At 44.7% G+C, this 15,446-nt stretch overlaps 1 protein-coding gene across 4 annotated transcripts in view; it reads right to left on the bottom strand.

Moving 5' to 3' along the window:
* CD99 (CD99 molecule (Xg blood group)) overlaps window positions 1–15,446 on the bottom strand; it is an 809,645-nt gene that overhangs the window by 371,868 nt on the left and 422,331 nt on the right. For all 4 annotated transcript variants that reach the window (XM_044072520.1, XM_044072519.1, XM_044072522.1 and 1 more), the window contains one exon: window positions 10,707–10,745. In XM_044072520.1, the coding sequence (XP_043928455.1) occupies window positions 10,707–10,745 (39 nt within the window). The remainder of the gene's footprint in view (window positions 1–10,706; window positions 10,746–15,446) is intronic.

The following is a 15,446-nucleotide window of genomic DNA, read 5'->3' as shown; positions in this document are numbered from 1 at the left end:
ATTTGCAAGTTGGGAGTTATGTACGAGATCCTGAAGTGACTTGCGATCTAGGGGTTCAGGAGAAGATTTTTTTTATGCAATTCATCTAACAAATACTCTTGGTACTGTATCATATGGAATTGACAATTTAGTGCCCTCATAGAAAGAGTGGAAGAAGTATACACTTTTTTACCCCATCTCTCTAAAGCCCTGGACTCCCTTTCAGAGGGGAGTGGATTTTTAATAGTGGCAGATGCAACTCCTTTAGGGACCTGGGAAATAGTTTCAGGGTCAGCAGAGTGGGCCTTGTAAAGGAAATGATGCGAGTCCGGGACCCTGTAGTACCTATCTGGTTTGACAGGAGCCAGAGGAAGGGAATCAGGGGTAATGCTAGACTCAGAGTACACATCATCAATGACATTCAAAACAGGAGGAATAGCCAAAAGTCTATGCTGAGGTAAATGCAAAAAAGTCCTTAATCTCTTCCTGGAATCAGAGAATTCCTGGCCCTGAGGAAGATAGCGTTGGCTGACGTTTTTATACCCCAGGCGCTCTGACGTCGAGGAGAGGGCGACATCAGCCGACGCCGGACCCAGACTTTGGAATCCGGCTGACCGAAGGGCTGCCTGAGGCAGGACAACCCATATGTAAGGACTGCAGATGCATCCTTGAAGGACATCTGTACTATGTTCATCGTGCATACAGCTGCAGTCATAACAGATGGGTAGAATCCCAAAACTACGCACAGGGTGGTAGGCACTAGGTGGAACTGGGAGGAGCCAGAATGCCCTGCAACACAGCAGTGGCAAAGCCTGCTCTAGTTTTAGAGTATAAAGGTAGGTGGTAGTGTTTAGTGAAGGTATGCACAGAACTCCAAGTCACTGCCTCCAAAATATCTTTGGTAGGGACTCCTCTGAGGAAGGCTGCAGAGGTAGCTGTGGCCCTTGTGGAGTGGGATCTGATGCCTGCAGGTACAGATTTACCATGAAAGGAGTAACAAAACCGTATGCAGTGGCCTATCCATTTTGAAATTGTCTGTTTGGAAATTGGCTTCCCTTGAGCTCCTACAGCATAGGACACAGAGTTGTTCTGATTTCCTGAAAGGCTTTGTTCTGTCCAAATAGTAACGTAGCTGTCTATGGATGTCTAAGGAATGTAGCAGCCTTTCCCCTTTGTTTTGAGGAATGGGGTAAAAGGTAGGTAAGTGTATGGCCTGATTTAAAGCTACCCTGGATACTACCTTAGGCATAAATGACGGGTTGGTTCGTAGGGAAACCCTGTCCTGATGGAAGATGAGAAAGGGCTGCACAGCCATGAGGGCTTGTAGTTCCGAAACCCTACGAGCTGAGGTAATGGCCAGAAGGAAAGCTGTTTTCCAGGACAAATATTGCAAATCTGTTGAGGCAGCTGGTTCAAAGGGAGGCAAAGTTAATTTTTCTAGAATGTAATTAAGATCCCAGGCTGGTATTGGTTGTTTCCTTGGAGGTCTTATATTCTTAGCCCCTCTGAGGAACGGTCTTAAGAGTGGGTGAGAGAATAAGGGTGGATCAGTGTTGTATTCTGCCGAAATGGCTGAGGCATGGATTTTGGAGGAAAATGAAAGTCCACTGTTCAACAGCTCAGCTAGATACTGTAATATCGGAGGCAAATTCAGTTTTCTAGGATCCTGGCCTTTTTTCTCATTCCAAGCGCAAAACCGTTTCCATTTTGCGGAGTAAGCCTTTCTAGTAGATGGCCTTCTGGCCTCCAAAATGACATCCTGCACCTCCTTGGAGAGTAGGGTCTGTTGTGGTGTTAAGGAATTTTCCATGCAGCCAGATTGAGTGTTTTCAGCTGACTGTGAAGAGTTTTGTAGCTGTGCTGAGTCAGTAGAAGAGGCATTAGCGGTAGGGTCCAGGGAGGGGAATGTGTTAGGCTCCTCAGGAGTGGGTACCAGTGTTGTCTTGGCCAGTCTGGAGCAATCAGTATCATCTTCGGTCTGTCTGCTCTTGCTTTCAAGAGCACCTTGGGCAGAAGAGGCAAAGGTGGGAAGGCATAAACTGTCCGTACTGCCCAACTGAAAGAAAGGGCGTCCACTCTCCAGGCCTTTGGTTGGAATGTCCTTGAGCAGAATTTTGTCAATTGATGATTCCTGTGGGAGGCAAAGAGATCTATGTCTGGCCTTCCCCACGCTTGGATTATATTTGTAAACACTTGAGGATGCAACTTCCATTCGTGCGGGTCTGTCATATTTCTGCTTAGATTGTCAGCCAGTGTGTTTTCCAACCCTGGCAGGTACTGTGCTTGAAGTTCGATTTGCCATTCCGGAGCCAAGTTCCAAAGTGACATGGCCAGCCTGCACAGGGGGTATGAATGTGTTCTTCCTTTTTTGTGTACCACATTACTGTGGTGTTGTCTGTTCTTATCAATAATTGCCCTGGATGCAGGAGATCCTTGAAAGCTGTAATTTCATTTATCACTGCTAACATTTCCTTTTGATTGATGTGAAGGTGCTTTTCCTTTTGGGACCATTTGCCCTGAATGCACCTGTCTGTCATGTGTGCCCCCCAGGCGTAGTCTGAGGCGTCTGTTGTGATGACTTGATTTGCTTGAGGCTTGCAGAATGATAGACCTGTGTTTGTTTGGCATGCTTGGGCCCACCATAGAAATTCCTTTTGCAAACATGGGATTAGTGGTATTACTGTTTCCAAACTGTGGCTGTGTTGAGACCATAGGTTTTTTAGGTACCATTGAAGTTTCCTCATATGCAACTTTGCACATGGGATTAGAAGAATGCAAGATGCCATGAAGCCCAGAGCCTGCAGGATTTTCCTTGCAGTTAGCCTGGTGCAATTTGCTAGTATTTTGAAGTACTGAGTTAGTTGCCCCTGTTTTTCTGGCGTAAGATAGGCCATCTGGGTGTTTGTGTCCAAGTTGGCACCCAGGAAAATTATTTTCCAAGATGGTGTTAGCCTGGATTTGTCTTTGTTGACTGTGTATCCCAGAGAATTCAATAACCGTGTTACATAAGCCAGATGTTCCAGAAGTATGTGTTTGCTGTCTGCTTGGATCAGGCAGTCGTCCAAATAAGGGAAAATTTGTATCCCTTGAAGTCTGCAGTAGGCAATTACTGATGCCAGGTATTTCGTGAATACTCTGGGCGCAGTAGATAAGCCAAAGGGCAATGCAGAGAATTGATAGTGGATTGAACCTGCAAGAAATCTGAAGTATCTTCTGCAGCTTTGTCTGATTGGGACATGCAGGTATGCCTCCTTGAGGTCCAATGTTACCAGCCAAGACTCCTTGCCCAGCATGGGAAGAAGCTGCTGTAAGGTGAGCATCTTGAATTTTGTGCAGTAGAAATGTGTTTAGGATGGATAAGTCCAAAATGGGTCTCCAATCGGTTCCCTTCCTTGGTACCAGGAATAGTCTGGAATAAAAACCTTGACCTTGCTCGTGAGTAGGTACCCCTTCAATAGCTTTCATGTTCATGAGCTTTGAAATTTGTATTTGAGCCTCTGTCGTTTGATTGTGTGGCAGGTTCGGCATGCCTCTCCTTTTTGGAAGTGTGTGAAAATGAAATCTGTAGCCTCTGTTTATAATGTCCAGGATCCATTTGTCTGTTGTGATATGCCAATTTTTTGAAAATAATGCCAGCTTTCCTCCCAAGGGTGCTGCCAGCTGAGACTTGCTTGGCATGCAAAGGGGAAGTCATTGGGTTTGTTTCCTGTATTGTGCACTGTCTTCGCCACCTCTTGGTGCTTGAGTTTGCCATTGTCTGCCTCTATATAATCCTTGAGATTGTCCTATGCCCCTTGTGCGCCTGTATCTACCTCTTTGGGGCTTGTCCGTGTCTGGAAAGGACCAGTTTTTTGAAGGCCAATTTCTGCTAAAACGTGGTGGTTGTACCTGTAGAAAAGCTTTGACAGTTTGCATAGATTTAGCTTTTTCTTCCATTTTCCGTAGCATCTCCTCAGCATTAGTACCAAATAATACATCCTTTTGTAAAGGAGCATTTAGTAGTTTAGCTTTAACATGATCAGGCAAGGTTTGTTCCCTAAGCCAGGCATGTCTACGAATGACTGATCCTGTAACAGCAGCTCTACTTGAGGCCTCTAGAGCATCATAGCCACATTGTAAGGTGTGTTTACCCACTTGTTCTGCACTATGCATCATATCCTGCAACTCCTTCAAATCTGGTTGTTCAGGTTGTGACATTTTATTCCTTAATTGTGATAACAGAAACTGCTGATATTTAAGCATATGGAACTGACAATTTAAGGCCCTCATGGCTAGGGTGGCCGAGGTATATACCTTTTTTCCCCACCTTTCTAAGGATCTAGACTCTCTTTCGGAAGGTAATGGATTCTTAGCAGTAGAGGCCTTCATTCCCTTGGGGCCTTGAGAAATGGTTTCAGGGTCAGCATTATGGCTTTTGTAAATAAATTGGTGCGAGTTAGGAACTCTGTAGTACGTATCAGGCTTGACTGGGGCAGGAGGCAGGGAATCCGGATTAAGGCATGCCTCCGAGTAAACATCATCAAGTATGTCCAAGACAGGAGGAATCGCCAGAGGTCTGTGCTGAGGTAGCAAAAGAAATTCCCTAAGTCTTTTCTTGGAATCTGAAAAATCTTGGCCTTCCCAATGGAAGTATTCCCTCAAGGTATGCAAGGTTTCCCCGAAAGAGAAATCCTCTGGGGGAGATATAGAAGGAATGGACTGCTCTGCATCAGAATCTTCAGAAGGGGAGTACGAGTGTTCCTCTTCATCAGAATGTTCTGAAATAATGGAGCCCTGGTCAGAAGAGGGAGAATCTTCCTCCACTCTGGGTCTCTTGTCCCGAGGGGGTTGGGAACCCCTGATAAGAGTAATTAAATCCTCAGCCATTTTGAGCATCTGCTTTTTAGGCATGGGACCTGGAGATGGGCCCTGTGCAACAGGCCTCTTGGGATGCATGGCTGATTTGGACTTAGTAAAGGCCTTTATGGAAAAGGAAGATGAGGGTCTGAAGACACCATGGGTGGAAGTGGACCTGTCCACATTAAGAGGCTCAACACTCACAGTGGCTTCGGTAGCTGTAGTCAGGGTATGGGCCGAGGCACTTGCAGTCTCGGTTACAGAAGACACCGCCAGAGAAGTGTCGTCTGTAGTCAGGGGATGCGTAGGCGCCTCGCTGAGAACTGGACCACATGTAGTCGGTTTTGGCGTGGTGTCGGTGGAGACCGTGGACCTCACGTGTCGGTCTGTCCTTGCGCTTTTTGGACAAAACGGTAGTCAGAGTCTCAGACGACATTTTATAATCAAAAGCTTTACCAAAAAAGTGTTGGGCGAACTCCGCCTGACGCTTAATAGTGTGTTTATTGAAAGTAGCACAAAAGCGACAGCCCGAGACGTCGTGGTCTGGGCCTAAAAGTATACAGAGGGAATGGAAATCCTTATGCGGTATTTGCTTCCCACAAGAAATACAATTGTTAACTTTGTCTGACATCGGTCTGAGGCAAGAAAAGTTTCCCCAACGGGGTACTTAGCTTTAAAGAAGACTTCGGTTTCCAAATTTTCGTAATTTCAGGAGCTGGCTGACCGGCACTTGCGAACTGCTTCTGCTTCGGGCACCGCGCGGCAAAAAAGACTGAAGAAAATGGCGTCGGCTGTGTCTTATATACCCCTGTCGCACTGACGTCAGGATAGAAAGCGACAACCGACGCTGGACCTAGACTTTGGAATTCGGCTGACCGAGGACCCGCCTGACGGCAGGTGAACCCATCTGTTATGACTGCAGCTGTATGCACGATGAACATCCTGGGGTTTTTGCTGTGTCTGGGTTTGGCTTGAGAAGACCTGGAAGGGGCTGGAAAGGACCAATTCTTAGAGGGCCAGTGCCTAATAAATCTAGGAGGCTGAACTTGTAAAAAACCTTTAACAGTTTGCATAGATTTAGCTTTATCTTCCATCTTTTTAAGAACTTCCTCAGCCTTGTTGCCAAACAGGCGGTCCTGATTTAAAGGAGCATCCAACAATTTAGTTTTAACATGATCAGGCAAACATTGCTCCTTAAGCCAAGCATGCCTTCTGAGCACAGACCCAGTAACAGTACCCCTGCAAGAGGCCTCTAATGAATCAAAATCACATTGCAAAGTATGTTTTCCAACTTGTTCAGCAGAATGCATTAAATCCTGTAATTATTTTCCACACAGTCAGGAATCAACATCATTTTCTGTTTAAGCAGTCCAATAACATGTTGCTGATACTTTAACATATGAAACTGGCAGTTTAAAGCCCTAATGGCCAAAGTTGCAGAAGTGTAAACCTTCTTACCCCATCTATCCAGCGCCCTGGAGTCTCTATCAGAAGGGGTAGGATTTTTAGCAGTAAAAGCCTTAATGCCCATCGGCCCCTGTGAAATATTCCCTGGATCTGTTTTTGAAAAGGAACTTCTGGGACTCTGGGACCCTGTAGTATCTGTCAGGTTTCCTGGAAGCAGGAGGCAGGGAATCAGGGGCCAAACTAGATTCCGAAAAAGCATCAACAATGTCTAGTACAGGAGGAATAGCTAAATGCCTATGCTGAGGTAGGAGAAGGCAATCCCTAAGCCTCTTTTGAATCAGAAATATCCTGGCTTTCCCAGTGGAAATGCTCCCTTAGAGTATGTATGGTTTCCCCAAAAGAAAAATCCTCAGGAGGGGAAGCAGAGGGAATGGAGTCCTCTGCATCACAATCTTCATAAGTAGATAAGGGCAAATCCAGATCATCAGAAGAATCAGAAAAAACAGAATCCTAATCAGAAGATTCATAATCAACTTCAGTCTCAGGCCTCTTTAAAGGGGGGGGGGGGGGTTGGCTACCCCTGATTAGAGTTATTAGATCTTTATGCCTAAAAAAACATACAAGAATGGCTAGAGGCCTGAGCATGAGGCCTGGGCGTCGTTTTTTTAGGCAGGAATTGAGATTTAGGCCTAAGTAAAGAAGGAGGCGATGGTTTAATATGCAAGTCCATAGGCCTGAATACGTCCTCAGAAGCCGGTGCCTGCACAGCGGCTCCGGACCCATCCAAGGTAGAGACATCCGCGGGTTCCATAGTTGAAGCATCTTGGGGCATACCGAACTCCGAATGGGTCTCAGTAGAGGCCTGCGAATCAGAAGTAGCAGGTATCAGGGGCTGCGAAAGCGCCTCACCGAGTACTGGTGAACTGTCGACTGGCCTAGAAGCATAGTCGGCAGTTTTGGACATCGGCGGCCTGTCTCTGTCTTTATCTTTGCGTTTTTTTGGAATCCAGGTAGTCTGATGGCATTTCTGGATAATTAAACAGAGAACCAAAATATTTAGAAGCGAAAATATACCAATGTATAGTGCGCTGATTAAATAAAGCACAAAACCGACAGCAAGGTAAGTCATGGTCAGGGCCAAGGCAAGGAATACAGTATGAATGAAAATCTTTGAAGTATTTGCTTTACACAAGTAATGCAATTATTAACTTTTACCGATATCGGTAAGGAGCAAGAAAAAGTTTCCCCAATGGGACACTTAGCTTTAGTTGAAGACTTCGGTTCTGAAACTCAAAAACCAAAATTTCAGGAGTCGGCCGACTGGCACTTGCAAACTGCTTCTGCTTCGGGCACCGCATGGCAAGAAAGTCTGATGTAATGGCGTTGGCTGCAGGTTTTAGACCCCCGACATCATGGAAGAAGGGACAGCAACCGACGCAGGACCCAAGACTTTGTTAATCAAGCCGACTGAGGGCTACCTGCAAGCAGATAACCCAAATGTAATGACTGCAACAGTGAAACACGAAGATCATCATCGTGCTCTACTGAGCTCAGACAGCAGGGAAACTTAATTTTGTGCCTCTGCCCACTGGTTTGTTGGAAGATCTGGGAACCCTTTTGGGATTGGAAGGGTGTTTGAAGAAAATTTGTATCCCTAGGACACTAGGTTGAGAACCCAGTGGTCGCTGGTAATGGTGGCCCAGGTGCTTGCGTGAAAGGAGAGCTTTCCTCCCAGGGTAAGTGAAGGTGGGCAGAAGGAGGGGTTGGGGTAGGTGAGTCATTGTGAGTGCTTACCATACGGGGGTGGTTTAGAACTCTGGTTTTGAAGTGGAGGTAGTCCACTGCTTAGATCTCTGTATTCCCTGTGGCTGCTATTGGTGGGTTCTGGGCTGAACTGGCTTAGTGGGAGCAGGGAAGGACCAGTGCTTGGTGGGACAATGTCTGCTGAACCTGGGTGGTTGGACCTGTAAGAAATCCTTAACTGTCTGCACAGATTTTGCTTTTTCTTCTATCTTAAGACCTCTTCTGCCACAGTGCCAAATAACTTGCCTTTGTGCAAGGGAGCATCCAACAATTTAGATTTGACATAATCTGGCAAGGGCTGTTCCTTAAGCCATTTATTCCTTCTAATGACAGATTCGGTGACTGCTGCTCTGCAAGAAGCTTCTAGGGTGTCAAAACCCCAGTGCAATATGTGTTTAGTTACTTGACTTGCAGAATGCATTAACTCTTATAACTCTAGATTCTGCAAAATTAGGAAAGGAAGACTTTTTGTTTTAGGAGTTCCAGGGTATGCTGCTGAAATTTTAGCATATGGAACTGACAATTTAGTGCTCTGATAGCAAGGGTAGCGGCGGTGTATACTTTTTTACCCCATATGTCTAGTGCTTGGGAATCCCTGTCTGAGGGGGTGGGATTCTTAGAGGTTGCTTTAATCCCTTGAGAAATTACCTCAGGGTCAGCAGTAGGATTTTTAAAAAGAAATTGTGTGCGAGTCAGGGACTCTAGTACCTGTCCGGTTTTCAAGGTGCAGGAGGGAGGGTTGTCAGGTGTCAAGCTGGATTCCAGGAAAACATCTTCCACAACATGCAGGACTGGGGGATGGCCAAGGATCTGTGCTGTGGAAGATCCAAGAACCCCCCCCCCCCCCCGAGTCTCTTTTTAGACTACTCTCCCACTGGAAATGCTCCCTTAAGGTATGAAGGGTTTCCCCAAATGAAAAATCCACTGGGGGAGAGGCTGAAGGAATGTTATCCTCGAATCCTCATAAGTAGAGAAGGGTTGCATGTCTTCATATTCAAATGCAGAGTCATCTGACTCTTCAAACTATAGGGGACAGATCTTTCTTTTGGAGGGGGGGGGTAGCCTGGTTTCCCCTGATCAGCATAAGGTCTTCCGCCATTTTAAGCATTTGAGTCTGAGGAAAGGAAGTAGGTGCCTGAGACTGGGTCAGTTTCTTGGGTGTGGTTTGTACCCTGGGCCTACGAAACTCAATTTCAAAAGAATGGTGGATGGGAAAGTAATTGGTTTGTGTCGAGAATCGGTAGTGTGAAGGACTTCCTCAGAAGCCGGTGCCTGCTCAGCAGCTGCAGACCCATCTAAGGTAGAGACGACTGCAGGATCCTTAGTCGAAAACAGTAGTGCGGCATTCCGGACTCCGAAAGGGTCTCAGTAGCGGCCTGCAAATCCATAGAAGCGGGCATCAGGGGCTGTGAAAGTGCCTCACTGAGGACAGAACTGACGACTAGCTTAATGGGAGCGTCGTCGGAAGGTTTGGACCTGTTGGACTGTCTTTATATTTACTCTTTCAGAAGATCTGCTGTCGGATGACTTACCGAAGCCATATCGGAGTTCAAGGACTGTAAGCGAAAATATCTAGCTACAATAAGGGCCCAACGACTGATACTTCTGGCATTGAACAAAGCACAGAAGCGACAGCAGGGGATGTCGTGGTCTGGGCCTAAACAAGTGACGCAGTAAGAATGTCTGTGTGGTATTTGCTTTCCACAGGCAAGACAATTAACTTTTTCTGACATCTGTTATTGCAAGAAAAAAAGGATCCCCAATGGGGTACTTCACTTTAGAAGACTTAAGCTTGAATTCGGTAGACAAAACTCTGGTAGCGGCCGATCGGCACTCATATGAACTGCTTCTGCTTCGGGCTCCATGGCAAGAAAGATTGATGCAATGGCGTTGGCTACCTTACTTTAGACTACTGATGACCTGACGTCAGTACTAAAGCGACAGCAAGCGATGCAGAAATACTAAGCCTCTGGCATTCGGGCCGGCCGAGGGCTACCCTGGCAGGGATAATAATGTGATGACTGTAACAGTGAAACATGAAGATCGTGAATTTAAAAGGATAGACAAAACTGCAGCCTAAAAGAAAATTTCAAAGCACTGATCAAGCGACCTGAGGAAAATAAAGGAAATGGGAAAAATTAACTCACCAAAGATTCCATTACCATTTTTCTGTGGACAGTACACAATGATAGGAGGTCTAATGCCATCCACAGCTGTGGCTGTATATAGAATTTTAAACTGGGACAACCACAAATTCTGTGCATTAAATACCCAGTGACCATAACACAACCAGATTCTAGATGGGCTGCAGCACAGTGACATCTTGTACCAGAGAACATTGAACCTTAAGGCACCATTGTATCCAGACTACATCTAAAAAACCCTGAATACAAATCTAGCTTACACTCTGGAATATTACTACAGTAAAGTGAAACCCTGACTGTAGCTTTAATTTGTAAACTTTATACAGTGCTAGTACTGCAGAACAGAACATGTAAAACAAAATATCTGACTAATCTCAGTTTAAAATACTGTCAGACTAAACAATTTAAACTGAATGACTAAATTTGGCATTTTGGAATAAGGATACATACTCCCTTCCCCACCAAAAAAACTGCCGTCTAATGCAACACCATAGATGCAACAATTCTCAGTGTTTCACTACATAAAGAACTACATACCTTCATTTTCACTGGCTTTGTTTTCAGCATCAGGACTATCTGCAAAACACAATGTTCACAGCATTAAAAAAAACTTCAGCTGGAGTCATCAGTACTTCATGTAGCTAACACCTCAAATTTAAAGAAGCTTCACGTGAAATATGGTATATTCTACAGTCTCAGATGTTTAGGGGGCTTTAATGCCATGGCAATAACAGATTTCATGGTTATGGAGGCTGCAAGTATGTCCCCCAAGAACAATCTCATGCTTCAGTTCACCTCTCAGATCTTTTACATTCTTCTCTCCCACTACATTAGGAGAATTTCACAATTCTGCAGTGTCCTCTCCATATGGAAAACAGGTGACATTTTTAAAGAGAAAAAAAACGTAGTTGCTGCTTTGTAACACTAACACAGAATTTATTATGACATGCACCACAAATACAGCCAACAGGAAACTGGGACCAAAGATAGTAAAATCTGGTCAAATAATGCAGAATAGTGTTTACAGTTTAAGTTTTAACTCAACTCCAGAATCTGAAAAGTGTGGAAAGCCTTGAACTGTGATATTTTTCATCAAAAAAAGGAAAAAAATCTATTACTTCAATTGTCCTTACATATTTCAAGTCACTTGTGACTTTTTATTGTCTTTGTACTTTTAAGCTGGTCTATTTTTAACCTAAAAAGTTACTTCTGCTTGATCTTGCAGTTGTACTTCTCGATCTTTCCAAGGACTTTGACATGGTTAACCAGTTACTTTTATTTACCCTAAATAAATTATCCCTAAACAATTATGCTATACAATGGTTTCAATCTTTTTAGTGGAAGACAGCAGGCCGTCCTATAGCAGGACAAACTCTCCACCCTTCTCCCAGTTACCCTTTGTGTCCCTCAAGGCTCCACATTAGGTCCCCTTCTTTTCTCCCTCTATCAGTGACCTCCACTCTGTAACCCCAGACGCAACCTGCATACAATATGCCGATGATTCTACACCGATTTGCTTAGTCTCTACCCCAACACATCTCCTTACTTTAACCCAGAAAACCTTTAACAGAGAGGAAAATTGGCTCTCTAATCAATAGCTGATATTAAACCCCAACAAAACAAAGCTATTGCTCCTCTCCTACTCTCAAATCCTCTCAACCTTCGTTGACTATAACATGTAACAATGGGATCATAACTTCACCAGATATGTATACCAAACTCCTGGGTGTTATAACTGACAAACTTAAATATGACATGCAAGTTAACCAATCTATTAAAACATTTAATAAACTTGGCTCCCTATACAAAAATAAACCTTTCCTCAGCCTCTAGCTAAGACTGCAATTGCCCATACCAATCTGCTTTCAACTCTACACCTTGTCAATACTCACTAACTTGAATAAACCTGAACTCAGCAAAAGTACAGTTGTGCACGCTTACCATAAATGTAGATGTTAGAGTGTATTCACTGTTGCAGTCATTACATTTGGGTAATCTGCTGGCAGGTTGCACTCAAAATCGGCCTGATTAACAAAGTCTAGGGTCCTGCGTCAGTTGGTGTCCCTTCTTCCCGTCAGGTAGTCAGGGGTATAAAACATGCAGCAGACGCCATTACATCAGTTTTTTCTTGCCCCAGATGTCAGGTGCCTCCCAAATGGGGAGCAAAATATATACAAATATAAAACACAAAAATATACATCTCCAAGCAAAGGCAAATACACCAAAAATGCTTTTAAGTGTAGTACAATAAAGGAGAGGCATAGTCAGAGAAAAAAACAGGGGGCTGGAGGGAGGGTAACCAGGACTGCAACAGTGAATACACTTGAACATCTACATTTATGTAAGTGTACACAACTGTACTATGTTCTTAGTGTTTCACTGTTGCAGTCATTACATTTCGGTAGATTCCCAAAGATAAGGTTGTGAGGAATGGATTTATGCAGTATTAGGACTGGCTATAAGGCCCTGCAAAACAGCAGTGGCAAAGCCAGCTCTGGATTTAGAGAAAATTGGTAAATTATACTGTTTGTTGAAGGCATGAACTGAACTCCAGGTAGCAGCTTCTAGAATATCCCTGGGTAGGAACACCTCTGAGAAAGGCTGTAGAAGTAGATGCAGCCCTGGTGGAATGTGATCTGATCCTCTGGGGGATAGGTTTTCCATGGTGCTTATAGCACAAATGAATGCAATGGCTTATTCATTTGGAAATGGTTTGCTTTGAAATAGCCTTTCCCTCTGCCCCTGCAGCAAATGCTACCAGTAGTTCAGATTTTCTTCGAGATTTAGTCCTGTCCAAGAAAATCTAAGTTGTCTGTGTACATCCAATGAATGCAGAATCCACTCCCCTTTGTTCTGTGGATTGGGAAAGAAAGTTGGCAAATGAGTGGACTGATTAAGAGCCACACTGGACACCACCTTGGGAATGAAGGATGGGTTGGTCTTGAGTGACACCCTGTCCGCATGAAAGACTGCCACAAGGGCCTGTAATTCAGAAATCCTTCTAGCCAAAGTGATTGCTAAAAGGAAGGCTGTTTTCCAGGAGAAAAATGTTATGTCTGCAGCAGCAGCTGGCTCGAAAGGAGGTAGAGAGTTTCTCCAATACAAAGTTAAGGTCCCGGGCAGGGGTTGGAGCTCTCCTGGGTGGCCTTAAGTTTTTGGCCCCTCTTAGATACTGCATAGCAGAGAATGAGAGAAGAGGGGGAGGGGGTTCTGTGTTGTAATGAGCTGAAATGGCTGAGGCATGGATTTTTATGGAGGAGCAAGATAGGCCCTTGTGAAGCATCTCAGTTAAGTATTGCAAAATCTGAGGTAAATTGGGCACTGCTGTGCTCATCCCTTGAGCATGATTCCAGGCACAGAAACTTTTCCATTTGTCAGCATAAGATTTTCTAGTACTAGGGTCTTCTCGCCTCCAAAATGACATCCATTACAGGTTTGCTGAGGGAATTTAAGTGATTAGCCAAGTGCTGAGGGTGCAGAATTTGGTTGTTCTGCTGAGTTAATAAGGAAGGTGTCTGAGGCAGGTACCATGGAGAAATTTGTGACAGACTGCATAGGAGTGGGTACCAGTGTTGGCGAGGCCAGTCTGGAGCAAGCAAAATAATTTTTGGTTTGTTCTGTTTGACTTTTAGTAGAACTTTGGAGAGCAAAAGCAGAGGGGGGGGGGGCATAGACTGAAAGGTTTTCCCAGCTAAAGGACAGAGCATCCACTTTCCAGGCTTTTTTGTGAGGAGTTCTTGTGCAAAATTTGTCCAACTGGTAGTTCTGTGGTGAGGCAAAGAGATCTATGTCTGGGCTCCCCCATTTGCGTGTCAACATGTTGAAAATTTTCCATTCGTATGGGTCCATGACATTTCTGCTTAGTTCGTCTGCCAAACTATTCAGCTTTCCTGGGAGGAATTGAGCTTGTAGTTGTACTTGATAGCTCAAGGCAGTGTTCCACAATACCATGGCTTGTCTGCAGAGGGGGTAGGAATGTGTACTCCCCTTCTTATGAACCACATAACTGTCTTTACCACTAGTTGTCCTGGATGAAGGTAGTCCTTGAAGGCTGTCAGTGCATTCTGTACAGCTAGCATTTCTTTTTGATTGACATGAAGGTGCATTTGATTCGTGCTCAATTTGCCCTGAATGCACTGCCCTGCCAGATGAGCCCCCCCATGCATAGTCTGATGTGTCTGTAGTTAAGAGTTTGGGTGGCAGGGAGTGGTGTGAATGGCAGTCCCTTGTTACGGTGGCAGGCCTTTACACCCACCATAGGAACTCTTAGTTGCAGGAAAAGTATGATGGGAATCATTGTTTTCAGGCTGTGGCAATGCTGACTCCATAAACTTTAGGTACCACTGAAGTTTCCTCATATGCAGCCTTGCATATGGAATTAGAATGCAGGAGGCCATGAACCCCAAGGCTTGCAGTATTTGTCTTGCAGATAGCAGGGTTTTTGTGGCTGTTTGAAGTAAGTCACCAACTAAATTTGCTTTTCTGGCATAAGGTAAGCCATCTGGGCAGATGTATTCAAGCTTGCACCCATGAATGTATTTTTTGAGAGGGTACTAGTTGTGATTTCTTTTCGTTTATGGTGTACCCTAGACAAGTTAGGACCCTTTTTACAAACGCCAGATGTTTAAGAACGGCCTTGTTTTCTGCCTGAATTAGACAACCGTCCAGGTACGGATATATATGAATATTTCTTTGCCTGCAAAATGCAATTACTGGAGCCAGGCACTTTGTAAATACCCTGGGCACAGTAGATAAGCCAAAGAGCAGTGCAGAGAACTGATAAATGCAAGTAGCCTGCTTTGAAGCAGAGGTATCTTCTGCAAGATTCCCCGATTGGGAAATGCAGGTAAGCCTCTTTTAGATCTAGAGTTGCCAAAGAGGCATCTTCGCCTAGCATAGGAAGTAAAGTACAGTTTTGTACCTACCATAAATGTAGATGTTAGAGTGTTCACACTGCTGCAGTCATTACACCTGGGTTATCCTGCCGTCAGGCGGTCCCGTAGTTGGCCAGAGTTCCAATGTCTACAAATCCCACATGGAGGGTCCACTGAAAAGTGGGAAACATTCAAGCAATAGACACAAATCATGGCCATCGGAAAGTGGTAAAGTACAGTTGTGTACCTACCATAAATGTAGATGTTCGAGTGTATTTACTGTTGCAGTCATTACTCTTGGGTTATCCTGCTGGCAGGCTACCCTCAGTCGGCCAGAATTCCAAAGTCTAAGTCCGGCATCTGTTGCTGTCGCCTCTTCCCCGACGTCAGTGCGCTAGGGGTA

The sequence above is a fragment of the Protopterus annectens genome, chromosome 5.part0, assembly GCF_019279795.1.
Source record: "Protopterus annectens isolate FY-2018-M chromosome 5.part0, PAN1.0, whole genome shotgun sequence".
NCBI classification, from domain to species: domain Eukaryota; kingdom Metazoa; phylum Chordata; order Ceratodontiformes; family Protopteridae; genus Protopterus; species Protopterus annectens.
The sequence above is the reverse complement of the archived record's forward strand: the minus strand, read 5'-3'. Positions and strand labels throughout refer to the sequence as shown.